General features: G+C 43.3%; 1 protein-coding gene across 3 annotated transcripts in view; it reads right to left on the bottom strand.

Annotated features, from left to right (window-relative positions):
• LOC137465210 (lipoxygenase homology domain-containing protein 1-like) overlaps positions 1-13,826 on the bottom strand; it is an 80,172-nt gene extending 66,346 nt beyond the window's left edge. Inside the window, exons 1-11 of one of the 3 annotated variants that reach the window (XM_068177077.1) lie at positions 13,179-13,826; positions 12,155-12,351; positions 11,637-11,829; positions 10,651-10,811; positions 7,657-7,954; positions 6,994-7,148; positions 5,494-5,627; positions 4,428-4,576; positions 3,152-3,256; positions 2,301-2,429; positions 1,378-1,542 (exon numbers count right to left, since the gene is read on the bottom strand). In XM_068177077.1, coding sequence (XP_068033178.1) covers positions 1,378-1,542; positions 2,301-2,429; positions 3,152-3,256; positions 4,428-4,576; positions 5,494-5,627; positions 6,994-7,148; positions 7,657-7,954; positions 10,651-10,811; positions 11,637-11,829; positions 12,155-12,172 — 1,507 coding nt within the window. In that variant the 5' untranslated portion in view covers positions 12,173-12,351; positions 13,179-13,826. Of the gene's footprint in view, positions 1-1,377; positions 1,543-2,300; positions 2,430-3,151; positions 3,257-4,427; positions 4,577-5,493; positions 5,628-6,993; positions 7,149-7,656; positions 7,955-10,650; positions 10,812-11,636; positions 11,994-12,154; positions 12,352-13,178 lie in introns of those variants that run through there. The other 2 variants (XM_068177076.1, XM_068177078.1) reach the window with 2 other exon arrangements.
• Positions 13,827-15,961: the final 2,135 nt, after the last annotated feature.

The following is a 15,961-nucleotide window of genomic DNA, read 5'->3' as shown; positions in this document are numbered from 1 at the left end:
GCAAAGAGAATCCTTTCTTTTGCTCCACAGAGATTGGATAAAGAAGGTTAGATGTGAGAAATAAAAATACCTTGGTCAAAGAATGGGTGAAGCACAAAGACATGACAATGGCAGATCCTCAGAGAAGAAATTATTTCAGTTTACAGACTGCAGGGTACGGGGATCTGAACATGGAGGGACCTTCAACATGAATCTCTGTCTTCAGAATAAAAAAAAAGGAGGCAAAACAGCTGATGCCCTTCCATGTGGTTATTCCCACAACTACTTGTGAAGAAGGAAATTGAGGCAGAGAAAGGGAGTTTGGGCAGCTCTAAATTTCGATATCTAAATGAAGAACTGCAGGCAATAAGGCTTTTGTTACCTTCAGTGCACACACTGGGGATGAGAGGGGAGACAGCCTCAGTGTAAAATTTTTTAGCTCTTCTTATGAATGACCAAGGAGGAACCTGTCAGGAAATCAACTCCCAGGTGTCAGACCTCATCCCTCATCAATGTGGCATCCAACACAATGTAAGGAAAAGGCAGTTCTGACAGTGCCCAAACGGTGAGCAAAATTGATCAACCACTTGAAATGGAGCAGATCAGAGAGGGACAAGTCAAATACAGTCCCAGGGCTCTACTCTGCACATTGTCAAAGATCCTTAAGAGAGGGGAGCATGAGAAGGGAGAGGGATAAAAAGTAAGCAAAATATTTCTTTTATTTCAACAAAACCTAAGTATCTGATCCTCAGTATTCTGCAAACAGGAAAAGAAGTTTCCAGAATGAAAGAGTTTGAGTTGCCATAGCAGACTTGAGCTTGTACTCAGAAGGAGCTGAGTAGGAGCAATGGTTACCCAAAACATTAATTTGGAGAGGAGTGAAGAGTAAGGAAAAATTGGAGAACATCAACAGAGGCAGACTGGTACAACACTTCTAGAAAAGCACCACACTAAAGAAACTCTGGAAGAGGGTCTTTCAGCAGGAGCATGCAAAACCAAAGGCACTGGAAAAACTAAGACTTGGAAGCGAGACCAGAGTGTCTGCTTTGGCACCAGAAATGGCAATATTGGAATGGAGCAAGATCAAAGGGAAACTGGAGACAAGAAAGACAGCTTGGAATGAGCAGAGGACTTGGAGGGGATGGGGAAATAGGAAGAAAAAGACAATCATCCACATCCACATGACTTCTAATGATTCTCTGATTTGGCAAATGCAGTAAATCTAGAGCACCCAGTGGAACATTCTTGTAGTAATTTGAATAGGTGGCATGTGATCTACTTTGAAATTTCCCAAAGCCAGTTCAAGGGAGAGGTGAAACCTATAAAACTGCATGAGACAGTGAGATTTTTATCTTCTGTAATGATGGGTGTATCCTGGGGAAATGGCATTCTGCTCACATGGGATGTACTCTATTGTCTGCAGTTCTGCAGGGAAGATAATTCTCTCAACGGCTCCATCATCCTCCGATTTATCCAGCCAGCGGCCACAAGGAAACTTGAGGCACTGTCCCACGGATGGGGCATCAATCTCCACCCATTCCAGAAACCAGCCAGTTGAATTACCTGTGGTGGAAAGATAACAGTGAATAACCCACGAAGCCTTTGCAGACAACAGCAAATGAATCACTGCACGCCAGACCTCCAAGAAATAAATCTTTCTGTCTTTTGCCAAAGGTAATGTAGAATATATGGCGTAAAGATCATTGGATGTAGTTGCCTAGGATTGAGGTAAAATGCTTCACATTTCTATAAGTGTCAGGCTAACAATGTGCATGTGGAAATGCTAATTACTGCATCACTTTTATCAATTGGTCTCCGTAATAATGCAGAGCAGTTATCAACAAACTTGTCACTTAATGAATGACCCATAGGGGAAGAGATCCATCCATTCATAGCTCCACTGCCTCCCTTGTTTGTAGCAGATACACAGAATTCTGTCTAAAAAGCAGCCAAGACTTGATGATCAAAATACCACCAAAAACTTAATGAAGAAGTGAAACAAGTCTATGGGTCGCACGCGATAAAAAAAAATATGGGGTGTGGTGGTATCTGTGAAATCTCTCTAAAGATGTGGCTGTAGAACTATAAAGACTCTTGCAGAAGGAGAGGATGCAAAGCTACCTGCAAGTTGGCACCACTGAGCTCCTAATGTCACATGGGAATGGAATCAGCAGCATAGATAGTAGCAGCAGCAGCCAAAGTGACAGCAAAGATCTGTCACCAAAAGGTAAATTACATTTGGGGTCTTGGAGGCAGGTTATTTTATACAGCAATGCACCCAGTGCACTAGAAACACTGCATTACAGAGCAGATTATCTTACCTTTATTGTCATGGCCTATCTTGATTTTTTTCAGGTCTCCAATGTCCACAGACTCCACTGTAAACTCATCTACCTTCCCACGCTCAAATTTGTTCTTGTTAATCTTTGAGGCCTTTAGGCTGACTATCCCTGTTGTGGCGATGCAAAAGGACATTGTTCAGCATGTGAAACAAATCCTCTGGGAATGTCAACAGTGGAACGAGGGAAGTGGCTAAAATGCAAAAATTGGCTTTTCATCTCAAGATCTGAGCTTTGTCCCTCCCTCTGAGCCCAAGTCTGTATCAACACCCAAAATATACAGAATTCCTCCCTTGAATGATCCCCTGGCAGTGCAACAGGGACGATGTTGTCGTGCTGTGCTCGCAGCTAAAGAAATCAGTGCTACCCATCAGTTCCCTGTCATTCTCACAGGCATCCCAGCCACTGCACACACGGCTCAGCTGCTTCCAAGAGGATTTGCTCATCAGCTGATTAAATACTTCTGGGACACTCAAAGAGGCAGAGGAGGGTTGGGTTTCAGGAGCATGCTGATTCATTGCTGAGGAAAGCAAATCATCCAGTACATTCACTGCTCAATAATGTAGTCCCAGTCAACTGTGCTGTTTCTATAATTGAAATTAAAACCTTTAGACCAGCAGCTGGTGCAAATCAGCATCGCAAAGCTTGGCAGTGATTTACAGCAGCTGGTGCCGTGCTCCAAGTAACCACGATGTGTGCACCGACTGCGAGAACATGAAGTCGCACTAAAAGGAGTGAGAAATGGGTACTGGGGAAATGACAAGAAACCATGACCTGTCTTCTCAGGTGTCAAACAGGGAGGTGCTCTCCTTTTCCATCATTTGAAGGCATACCTGTATCGTCTTTACTTCCATAGAGTATGATGAAAACGTTGGCATCTGTCCCAGCATTCTTCTTGTCCCCTGTTTTCACTTTCACTGTGTATGTCGTTGATTTAGCTGCCAGATAAAATATCTTAATTTAAGAGTGTGACGTCCGACCAGGAGTTAACTCTACTCTTCCTTGCATAAATGTGTGCTTGGTTTGAGCTTTGTTTTGACTGATCACAGACATGCTGTAATCTCTAATTCCTGTCCTATGCTCTGGTAGCCCCTGAGGTGAGCTGGGTTATCTGGTTCCAGAATCTTCTTCTGCTCCAGTCACTCGGCACATTGCCTGCATATCTACAGATAAGAAATGTGCTCAGACCTTCCCATTTGCTTCCTGGGAACCTCTATCCCTCCTCAAATCTGCCTCTGACTGCAATATTTAATTTTAAAAGTCCACATACCCCCCTTTATTTCATTGGCATCAAATAATACATGTGCATATAACACATACCAGAAAGTGTATACACTGACATGTACAGTTCATTTTCACAAGCACAGCTTTCAGAACGGCATCAGGAGGGATGTTTCTACTGCACCATCATCTAGAAAGTGCAGTAAACTCATGAAAAAAGTCTAATGGGAAATACTAATATGGTCTTCACTGAGCTGCTATAACCTCAAGATTTCAAAAATTGAATATTTCCTTTCTAGTTGGACATAACGTTCCAAAACAAACCAGTGAAAATGTTGGGCACTCAGAACCTGGGCCCCAGTAACCCAGGAGTGTGTCACTGCTCTGTGGTTACCATGCAAATTTATTTACAAGAGAGGAAAAATTATTTTGGAGGTCAATAGACACAAGCTGCAAGATGGAAAGTGAAAAAATTTAGGTCCCTTCTCTTTCTCTGAGTGTGTTTTCTCTCTTCTCAGTTTTATGTTGGAACATTTAACCATTACAGACCATGATGTGAAATGAATGAGATTTATTCTTTAGATATTAGCAACCAATATGCATTTCAGTTCAAAAATGAGGACTGAACATATCACCCATCTTCCTAGCTTTATCACTTAGGGTCCAATCTTGCAAGATGATTAAATCCACTAAAAATGAGGAAGGCCCACTCCTCACAGTCTGACACAAACCTGACACTTCATTCACACCTGAAAATTTCATTTTGGGGCAAAATTACTCACAGCACAATGAGTAACTGCTACTGCTAACACCCTCAACAGCACTAACAACCTGGTTCCTTTCCAACCCCACACTGGAAGAAATTCAAGGCTAACATATACATTCCACCTTTCTGTTCCAGGCCCAAAGTTGCAGGAGACTGGCCATCATTTTCTGAATCTTTCTTTACAAATGCTTCATCCACTGGGACCAGCTCCCTGGCAATCTGACCGTCATCTTCCTCGACTGCCAACCACCGCTGGCATGGAAAGTAATACCTGCAAAATGACAGCAGCACCCGGTGCTTACACAGGACTTCACAGGCTTTAATAACATAAACAAGCACAGATCAGAGGCTACTTGAAGAGAAAAAAAAAAAAAAACCCAAACCATAAAACAACACAAAATTACTCAAAGCTGGGCAGTACCTCTGTTTTCATCCTTGAGATCTGGCGTTGCGGGAGCTAAATCCATAAATAGGTTAGGGAGCACATACTGCTAAGTGCTGTTGCTGGGCTGCCAGCCCCACATGGTTGATTCATTTTAATTTCACTTCCAGAAAGAGTTCAGTAACTTGAAGGACCTACAGTCTCCCAGGCATTTTATGTTTATGAAGACTGAACCCATCTTATCCTTTAGAGTGGTCCCACCCATCACAGCATAGTGCGACTTTTAAGCATGTGATTTCCAGCAAGTTCCAGCTTGAAGGCAAGCCTTTATTTCAGGTTTTGAACAGCCCGTTCTTTGCTCATCCAGCTGTTTGTGGAAGCCATGAGAGTTTGCTTAGATCAGAACTTGCTTTTGGCCCAGATCTTTGCATTAAGTAGAAAGAGCAAACAAAACGTGAGCTCAGAGACTTCCAAAGTGAGGCCTAGAAGGGAAATGCTTGAGTGCAGCCTCTGCTCCAGGAGGGAGAAATGAGCCCATCCCAGGGGAAAAAGAAAAAACCTGAGGCTGCCTTCCAAACACTGCTGGTTCCCAAATTACAGAGGTGCAGGGACAGCAACCCCCCCCACAGGTACCCCAGAATGGCACAGTGACCACAAGGCTCCCAAAGGATGGCCATTCCCTGCAAGCTGGTGAGGAGCTGCAATAATGCCCTCCTGCATCTCCTCTGCCTCCCCACGGCTCTGCAGGCTCCTGAGAACATGGCCCCTTTCCTGACCACGTGAAAAGGGCACAACAGGCTCCTCACGTGGTGCTCTCTTTGAGGTCAGTGATCTCTACCCTCTCCAGGAACCAGCTGGGGCTAGCACCAGAGTTATCGTGGCGGATCCGCAGCTTCTTCAGCTCGCCCAGGTCAATGGCTTTGATGGTGAACACGTCTACCTGAACAGGAGGCAAGAGGCAAATGGCAGTGTTTCCAAGAAAGACGGAAAGAAAGGCAGTAAATGGCCAAGGGTAATCTTTTTCACCATTAAAACATAGCTTTTTGTAAGTTCTCTTTGTACTCTTTGTGTGGGTGTACAAAAATAACTACAGAGCTCTGAGGTCTCCCATTAACACTCATATTTGGCTCCTAAAAGGCAGTAACAGCCCTGGAGCTGCTCCCCGCTTCACTCCTCTCTTTACCTCATCCCAGTTTCAGCTTCTTATAAGTTTAAATCCTCTCTGCTAAATATCATTCCTTTCAGGCTTAGTATTTTCCCACAGATTGAATCTGGAACCAGACAAAAAACATGTTGACTCCATGGAAATTATCCTGCACACCTCTGTGTAGAATCTTAGAATATCCAGAGTTGGAAGGGATCCACAAGGATCACTGAGTCCAACTCCTGGCTCTGCACAAGACTGCCTCAAAATACAGCCCATATGTTTTATTTCAAATATTTCAGAATTTCTTCCTTTTGTCATTTACCACAACCAAGAGGATCATTTATTAACTGTGTTAGTGTGACAGGATGGTCCTTGTTATCATAACAGTTTAAACATCTTAATGTGATTAATATGTTGGTAGACTTTGGGTTTGTACTCCCAAGAGTAAGGAGCATTACATTTGCTGCTTGGAGCTCTTCCCACTGAATGAAAAACCATGTGCAGGTTGCAGTTTCTCCAGTGCCAAGCTCATAAATCACAGCTAACAGCTTATTTAACAACCTTAGGGCTCTTTTTTTTTGTGGTTGAAAGTTTTCCACAGCTGCTTTTTGTTTCTATAATTTTTTGTTCTTCAGAATTATTCCTTGAAAAACTCCCGGCTATAACAGTAGATTTTTTTAAATTGTTCATAAACTTTTTATAGCAAATACTCAACATACAAGAGATGATCTTTAATTGGATTGGATTATAACATAATTACAGCACACTGCGCAATATTGCTTTTATTCCCTGGCTGGTTGGGTAGAACATTTAGAATAGTTTTTGCATCTAAATATCTACGTGCTTGAGCTTCCCCAAAAATACTCTCCAATTTTAATTTAAAGTTTGTAAGTTTTAAATGTTCCTGAAAAGAAGCATTATTACCAGAACACTTACAGGAAGCAGACACCGAAAGTGGCTCCAACATGGAATTGGTGTTCAGCTTATTATTCAAATGAACCTCCCCTGGAAAATGTTTTGAGGCATTTTGCTTTATACATTTCAGAAATAAAACACGTTTGAAAGAAGTGAGAAGAAACTGTATTGAATGGCCAGCACATCAAGTGAGAGAACCCTGCCAGCCTCTTTCTCGCTTGAGTGAGTGGAGTTCATGCATTACCTGTCCTTTCTCAAACTTGTTGAGGTTATTTGACCTTTTCAGCTGGCGCTCACCCGTGTCTCCTCTTTCCATGCCATAGATGCTCAGGAAGACATTAGCATCTGTCCCAGCCCCCCACACAGCCCCAGTGAGGACGTGGACTTCATACGTATTTTCTGCAAGTAAAATTGCAAAGGCAGGTCAGAAGGACCCCAGAAATGGCCATATTTCATCAAATCTGTGGCTCACCACAAAAGTGTGTAACCCCCAAAATGCCAGCACAGAAAGAGTTTGCCTGGAGGTTGTTGGCATCTATATTAAAACATGAGCAGCTCTGTCTTCCTCCAGCCCCTCTTCTTGGCCATAACAACAGGTACATCTTGCTAAACTCTCAGCCACAGTGGGACCCTCTGGGACTCTTGATCCAAGTGCCCCAGACGACCTTTGATGAATCCTATAGAAGTCCTTTAGGATATTCCAGTTACAGGCTGCCCCCTGTGTGCTCTGCCTTAGTTTACCCACCATCCTCTTCCTCCCTAGCTTGATCCACCACAGATCAAGTGCATGCCTGGGGCAACGGGGTGGTTGTGGGGGATAAATGGTCCTGCCAAGTGTGGTTATCATCCTTCATGCAGAGGCTGGACACACACACACACACATACACACATTCCCTCTGGTATTTACCCTCCAGGTCAGATTCTCCATCAGGCACCAGCTCCACCACGAGCTCCTTATCCCCTTCATCCTTAGCCAGCCAGCGATGTGCCACAAACGTATAGACATCCATTCCTTCTTCCTCCTTGGTCTCCTCCTCTTCCTCCTCATCAGACTTCTTTTTCTTCTTCTTCTTTTTATCAGACCCCTTTGTTTTTGTGGCCAGGCGCTTCAGCGTGATGCTTTCCAGGAACCAGCCATCTCCAATGCCTGTCCCGTCGTGGCCTATCCGAATCTTATAAATCTTGCCAACATCTGCAGCCTCTCTCTGCCACCAAGGCAAAGTCAGCACCCAGAGGGATAGAAGACAATCTTAATTTCATAAAGCACATTCTTAAAAATGAGAAGCACGGCCTCTACCACTCAAAATATCTAAGCAAGGATAAGAAGAATTTCTTAATGCAAGTTTACATTTTCCTTCCTGCTTTACTATTTCATACTTCCCATTATCAAATCTCATCTGAACGGATTAAGCTGATGACATTCCGAGTAGCCATGGTGAGGAGACGAGCTAAATTCATATTTATTGGGCTCCCTCCTTTCTCTCCTTACCTGTATTGTCTCTGTGTTGTCACTAAAGATGATAATACCACACCAAGTTTTTACAGATTCTCAGCGCATGAGGCATTTTGAAAATTAATAATAAGATGCCTTTCATAGTCAGCACAGGATATGAACCCAGCAAGAAGCAATAATGGTGTAGTGAAAAGGCAGTTAACTCATATAACACGATCTCTGACACAGACTGTGGGTTTGGAGTGCCCTTCTCCCTCCTTCTCATCTAGAAAATTAGAGAAGTATTTTCTCACTTTTCTGGTAAGCAGAGAGGATACAATCGTTGGTGGTTACAGTGCTTCAGTGGCAGAAGGCTGATCAGTAAGAAGATTTACATCCCCCTAGTCAGCACAGCAGACACAAAACCTTCTTGGTTTAGATTATCTGTCTGGATTACTACCTAATGAAGTTGGATAGAAGATTTTACTGCACACAATCCTTCAACAACCCATGACTTGTTTCTGATGATCGCTTATGCTGTTATGTGGTGTTTATGTTATAAAACTTGCAAACATTTGCTTCAGGCTGAAATCTGGCACTTGGCATGTAAGATTTTAGTCTAGAAGCATTTTTGTAGATTAAAACAAAATCAATTGCACACAAGATGCCTATCAGAAAACTGAAATTGATCCCGCTGTCCTGACACAAAGAATGTATCTTTCCTTACAGGGCTTTACCCATAGATTTACTGTAATCATCCTGCGTGCCTTGTCCATGACTGATGGCATTTCCTATCATCACGTAGCTCACAGAATCTTATTTTTGCCCGTGTCTTTTTGTAAACATTCATATAGTGAAAGAGATAGACTATCTATTTATGAATGCTCCGGAGCTTCTGCCTTGTGTGCTTATAAAAAAAATCACAGAAGTGGGCATAATTTTCAAATCTGGCAATAAATATCAGAGAGAGGATATAAGCAAAGCTATGTAAACAGAACACTGTACATATGGCTTTATTATAAATCTGATATTGGCTAATAGCTCTTACTCATAAATTTTATAAGGCTTATTTCCTTTAAAATCAGAGAAACTTAATCTTAAAATTATAGAGAGTTTTTAAAAAGCAAACATTTATAAGGTACTAGTCATTTCAAATCCCCAAAAACTCATTAAAAATAGATAAACATCAGAAACTCCATTCGCTAAAGTGAGAAAATGAGGCAGGAGGAGGTGAACTGATCTCAAAAATACACAGTACAAAACTGGTGAAGCTGTGGATAAAGGCACCTCCATTTGGCCACTGACAGCAGGAAGGATAACCCAGTCTTGATGATTCATGGGAGCTTCAGCAATTAGCTCCAAGCTTAACTGGGCTGAGATGCATCCAGCCTCTGTGGGACTGCAAATTCACAAGAAGACTTAGGCACTGATGTGCCAAGTCTTGTGCTGTGAGCACATGTGACAGATGTGCCTTAAATCCTGCTTCCACCTGGACTCTCTGCTTCACTGTCCAGATCTTGGTCTTTCCTTCAGTACAGAAGGATGTGGCTCTGACTCAGCATCCTGTCTTTGCTCTGATCCCACACCAGAGCAAGTGCTAAGACCATTCCTGGCCCTCAAACCATGGTTTCTCTGAGCAGAAACCCCAAGCTAACAAGGCAGAAGAGAACATTGGTCCCAAAGGGAGAGGATGCCTGACTACATTGTGATCCACATTTGCTGGGCAGCCTCGTCAGCCTAGGACATCTTGTTGGATTATCCAAGTCCTGGATTACTCCCTAGGTTATGTTGGATGTTCCTCACCCCTCTAAACACTCCCTTTGCTGCTGGGCTGCTCAGAAAGAGGTGTGGGCTCTGCAGTATAAACCTGAATTCTGACCATCCTGATACCTGGAGGACTGAGCTGTGCATGTCGAGCACCAGGGCTGTGCAGTGCCTGCTAGAACAGTGTTACAGGCACTGTAAAATCCATGGGGCATTCACACATTCTCAGGAATTACAGCTGCAAACCTCTGCAGGGCTGACATCTGTACCCATAGTTAATAGTGTGTGTGACCACAGGCAAACCTGGCATTCCTTATATTCTCATGCAAAGGTGTTTTCACTTTCCCCCAGCTACACAATGAGAATTGGCAATAACATGTGGTCAGGCCCAAAGTTTAAAGTCTGTTGAGATCCTTTTGAAAGTAAATATAAACAAATACTGTGATTACATTATAAATGTCAATGACACCTTTGCTAGTAGCCCCTGAGAAGATGTAAGTCCCTCCACCAAACACAAAACCCCATAAAGAAATAGAAAGCCTTCCCAAACTCTGGATAGAGGACAGCAGATACTGCCAGACCTGCAATTTTCTTGAAAAGTCTTTTTTTTTTCCATATACTTGGGCCAGTTACTCTATTGATGTCTCAACTTTGGCTGATCATTTCTTTCCCCCTTAGAAGTGGCAGTGACTGCCTTCATCATACCTTGAAGATATCTGTGGCTCCCCTTTCAAAGTTGTTGGATCTGTTTTCTAAGATGATCAATTCCGTTTTGCCAGTCTCACCATAAATCTGCATGAAGACTTTGGCGTTGGTGCCTGCGGCTCGCACGTCTCCAGTAACTACAGACACCTCATAGTTTATCACTGGTCCAAAAATAAAGCAATTAAATCAGCATAGAAACTCAGATAACAACATTCCCGGGGGCTCAGGTTCAAAATTAAATTACCTTGTCTTAACAAATGTCCCCGTAGCTGACCATTTGCTCTTATCCAAACTCAATGTGAGATAACAGAACTCTTCACTGAGGACTAACCTAATAGTTTTCCTTTTACAAGTATTAGCCAGTGTCAGAGGGGTGCGAAATGGAGCCTTAAAAGGGAATTTTGTCTCAGTACTAACTATAGAGTGGTTGAATGATCTCCTTAGTACAGTGCAAGGGAAGGAGTTACAGAGAGCAGGGGAAGAACACAGCATTCTTTCTCAGGATCCAACAGCAAATTTTAACTGTAGCCTTGAAAGAAAATGGGTCTACTGATAAAAGTCAAGTGGCCAGTAGGGATTTGGCACTTATTTATCAAATAACTTCTCCTTTCCAGGAAGCAGGGTAATAAAGACAGGATGGGACATGTGCCGATGCATAAAGAGAAAAAAGGGCTGGGGTAGATATATGTAGAAAAAAGAAGAACTCACTGATATTACAGTAAAGAAGTACATTGTCTTGGGCTGTGCTGTACTGCCCAGGATGTAAATTTTTCATATGGTCTCAGGAAATGGAGATTAAAATCTCTGTAATGTTTTTCCAACTCTTTCAGAGAACATGAGGAGAATATTTTACTTTCCTCACCAATATAAGCTCATAGGAATGGTGACTTTTTGATTTTGGTGTCTAAGACAGTAGTGACCTTGCTCTGAAGAACGGGAGCAATACATATTTAGCCCTATCTTTAAAGCAGCGCGTGGTCTCTTACATTTCTCAATAGGCAAAATCTCACTTGGGTAGACCTCCACCTCCACCCTGCCATCAGCCTCATCCTTGTCAAGCCATCGGTTGCAGGGGAACATGTACTGCCTTCCCTGGACTGGAACTGTGATCTGGACACTGGCCAGGAACCAGCCGGACCGCAGACCCACGTTATCGTGCCCAATCAGTATTCGGTTGATCTTTGGAAAAAGCAAACAAAAGCCCTGAGGGCAGGGAAAAACCCAACACAACGGAATTTGCTTAATGTAAAACAGTCTCCTTACCCTGGCACAGTGTTCTTCCACCGTGTTCATGTAAATAATTTATATATGTATTTAACTATAGACTTGAAACCTTCCTCATATGCCAGCATGCAGAATAGATTACTAGTGTAAAATCTATGTAAAATGTGTCTCTTAATATCCAATGTGAATGTTCTTTCATCACCTTCAATACAGAGTGTTATTTTTATCCTGAATTCAGGCACTTGCACAACATACAGAGCCACCTGCAATTGATTCTTACCTTTCCAATATCCATCATATCTAGAGTAAATTCATCCACTCGGCCACGTTCAAAATAATTGCCTAGATCATTATCAGAGACTAAGAGAAACTCTTTGCTGGAGTCTGCTTTTTCACCATAGAGTTTGATGAAAACCTTGGAATCTGAGCTGGCACCGGGGATATCTCCCGTCTTCACGCTGATGTGATAACTGACATCTGGAGAAAGATTGATGCACAAAACACAGACATGTGAGTGGCACTTCCAGTGCCCAGCCAGGCAATTGGCTTCAAACAACTTACAGGGGAGGAAGGCTCCAGATATAGACACAGAAAGGACGTTGCCCTCCATTCATGCATCCAGCATCTTAGGGCCACGCTGGAGAAGCTGTCACACGTTGGAGTTATTCACCAAAAAACCAAGAGATCCAATAGCTACACTAGTAAGCATAAAATATTCTGTATACCTCCCTCTCACTGTTAGATGATTACCCAAGGCATATAAATGCACTTAGGCAAATGGGATTATTTCACCATTTTTATACTTACAATTTAATTCAGTAACTTTGACCTTTTTTTTTTTTTTTTTAACAAAACGACCTGCACTGTGCAAGCACCATTTGCTAAAGAAAATTATAGCATTGGAGCCCTGGCTCTACAGGAAAGGCCAATAAAATATTTTTGGTGATTTTCTTCAGAGAATGTGTTATTTGATGGCATTTACTCTACTAAAATAGTGGCAATTCAAGATCCTTCAGAGAAAGATATACAAGGAAGCAGTTCTCAAACAAATCAGAACTTTAAAAATCAACGTTTCTTTCTACATACATAATGTTGTGATAATGTTCTTTTGCCATTCATAAACTAGAATTTAAGAGTCAGAGGCATTTCTCTCAGCATGACCTACTGCAGGTTCTTCCATAAGAATGGCAAAAAAGGCCCAGTAGATTTACTAGGAACTGACAAGAATTATTAAGAAGAATAAAGCAAACAAACACATCCATGTACAACTCAAACCCAGACCTTTTTTTCCAAGCTAAACTCACTTTTTAGCAATGGTGACTCCCCAGCAGGCACTAATTCTCGGACAATCTGACCATCGTCCTCATTTTTGTCAAGCCATCTGGTTTACAAACAGAAGTAAGTTATCTTTGAATAATTAGCACCTGTTAGACCTTTCAAAAACTACGCTGGCTTCACACATATCCCAAATCCACACTACAGTCAAAAAGATATTTTTAGAGGGCTCTGTATCTCTGTTATCTTAGCAGGGACTTGACCAGACCATACGGCAGCCACATTTTAAATCTCCATTTTCCAAGAAGAGGGACCGTGAGAGCTCTGCTCGCAGTAGATAAGCATCTGCTGTGATGTCCATCTGTCTGAAAAGCACAAACTCCACAACCACAAGTTATTCCTGTGAACAGGCAGTCTTACTGTCTTGAAAGCATTGACCTTCGTTGACCAGAAAGGCTTGCAGCCTCTACTACTAAAGGGAGGGGATGAGTTATGTTATTCCCATTTTCAGGGTGGGTATGTGCAGGCAGCTGGCACCAGTGAAGAGGAAGGATTTGTAATGTTTCTCAACACTAAAGATCCAACTAGACTAATTGAGAAGAGGAGCTGGGCACAAAGCAAACTGTATCATGATCTTAAAGGAAACAAATCTGAAAGGAAAATCATAGAATCATAGAATGGTTCCAACTGCCTGCCATGGGCAGGGACCTTCCCCTGCCTCAGGTTGCTCCAAGCTCCATCCAACCCGACTTTGAACACTTCCAGGGATGGGGCAGCCACAGCTTCTCTGGGCAACCTGTGCCTTACCACCCTGATAGTAAAGAATTTCTTCTTAATATCTAATCTCTCTGCCCTCCTTCAGCGTAAGATAATTTCTGCCTTATCATACCACTACATGTCCTTTCCAAAAGTTTCCTCTTCAGTCCCCCTCCAAAAGTCGCCTCCCAAAACAGAGGGGAGCTAACTGCTAGCCTGGCAACCTTCACAGCTGCTCCTTCAGCCTCAGGGTGTAGGATTTAGAGCCTCAACCCCACCATGTGCCCTACAGCAACCACTGCATGACAGCAGTCAGGGCCCTGGCAGAGGTTTCTCACTTTCCCCTCCCCACCCAGGCTGCTGCACCACTCAGTGTATTCCTGCAAGCATCTGTTTAGGGTCAGGTTTCCCACAGTGGTGCTGTGAGAGCAAGGAGAAGTTCCCAGAATGCTCATTGTTCCCAGGTACACATCTATCTGCAGCAGCGCCTTTTGCAGCTAAAAATACAGTTTCAAACCAGCAGGGGCAAGAAAAGGACAAATGAGCACTCTCTGCCAGGTCATGCAGAGTATTTAAATGGCTCCAGAGCCAGAAGGAGTAAAATCAAATCCCCAGAAATTGTTTCTTTTTAAAGGTGGCCAAGCTGGACCACAGCTGCTTCTGCACAAATACATGCAGCCCGTGTGCCCTGTGAGCTTCCCACGGTGTCACTGTGACACACACATTGTCCCTGGCTGACCCGTGTGCCAAAAAGGAGGGGAGCTCACCTCCCATCGATGTTTCCCTCTTTGACTTTGACAGTGAGCCAGAACGTATGGAAACCAGAAAATGACCCTCAGGACCAGGACTTGGGGGCATGAGCAAAGAGAGCTGCTGAGAGATGGATCAAACCTAAGGCACCTCGCTGGTAAAAAGCCAGCACAGCTCAAAGTCATCACAAGCTGGACCAGATATTTTGGAAGACCCAGGATGGTATGTCTCCACTTCATCCATCTGAAGGAATATTACATTTTCAATCTTCTCCCCTTTCCTCCCACGCAGAGGAAAACAATAAGCACAAAGAAACCAAGGGGAAAAAAAAAAAAAAAACCAAACAAACAAAAACCCAGCACCAGGAAAGAAATCCAAACATGAGCTAGAGCCAGGCAGTCCTGGAAGCACGAGCAGCAAGCAGTGTTCTCATGCAAAAGGGGTGCACAGGAGTCCCACCACACAGACACACATCTCCAGCCCCAGCTTCCCTCTAAGCTTTGGGAGGTTGTTAGGTGTGCATTCCACCCAAATTCTTCCCCTTCTCTCAGTAAAGAAGGTGGCCTTGTGCAGGTGGGCTTGGACAGGGCTAAAAGCTCAGGTGGTCAGCATGAAGATGAAGAACACATGAACATGTGATGATCACACGAGCACCACGTGAGGGCATCTGATGTGGTGTTGTTCCTCAGGGGAGGCCAAGGGGTGCAGTGGAATAGAGGAGCAAAAAAATCTGTAGGGAAGACCATGAAACTGATGACAAGAATTGAGCAAGAGTAGATTGCAATAAGAGCATGCTAAGACATCACATTGCCTCAAGAAAGGAAGCCTTTATTGATATTTTGAGGCTGGGGTGGGAGGGGTTTATTTTACCTGTTAAAACTTGTCCTTAATACCTTTGTCTTATGTAGCTCTTGATGCTGGCTCAGGATTCACATCCTTGGACAGGTATCCAATGGCTAGGGTATCACATCATCCCAAAAGTCAAGATGCTTCTGTGTAAGTGGATGTTAACTGGGAGTACCCACAAAATTCAAGCCACCACCCCAGGACCACTGAACTCAGCACGGCCTTCAAGAAGGCAGAAGCTCACAACGTAGATACACTTCTACTCTCCTTCTGTTTTTTGTGCCCTGCAAGCTGCTGTTTCTGTTGCCAGTGGACATGCTGCTGTTTTCTGTCACCTTCACCATTGCTGACATTTTAGGGGTATCTGGGATAAAACTGAGTGAATCTCTCCTGCACTGAGGTGGCAGGATAAAAATACCTCCCACAAGAAACAGAGCTCTGTGTGCAGCTCAGTAAATGC

The sequence above is a fragment of the Anomalospiza imberbis genome, chromosome Z (assembly GCF_031753505.1).
Source record: "Anomalospiza imberbis isolate Cuckoo-Finch-1a 21T00152 chromosome Z, ASM3175350v1, whole genome shotgun sequence".
Lineage (NCBI taxonomy): Eukaryota > Metazoa > Chordata > Aves > Passeriformes > Viduidae > Anomalospiza > Anomalospiza imberbis.
Note: the sequence above shows the minus strand (reverse complement) of the source record. Positions and strands in the feature narration are given on the sequence as shown.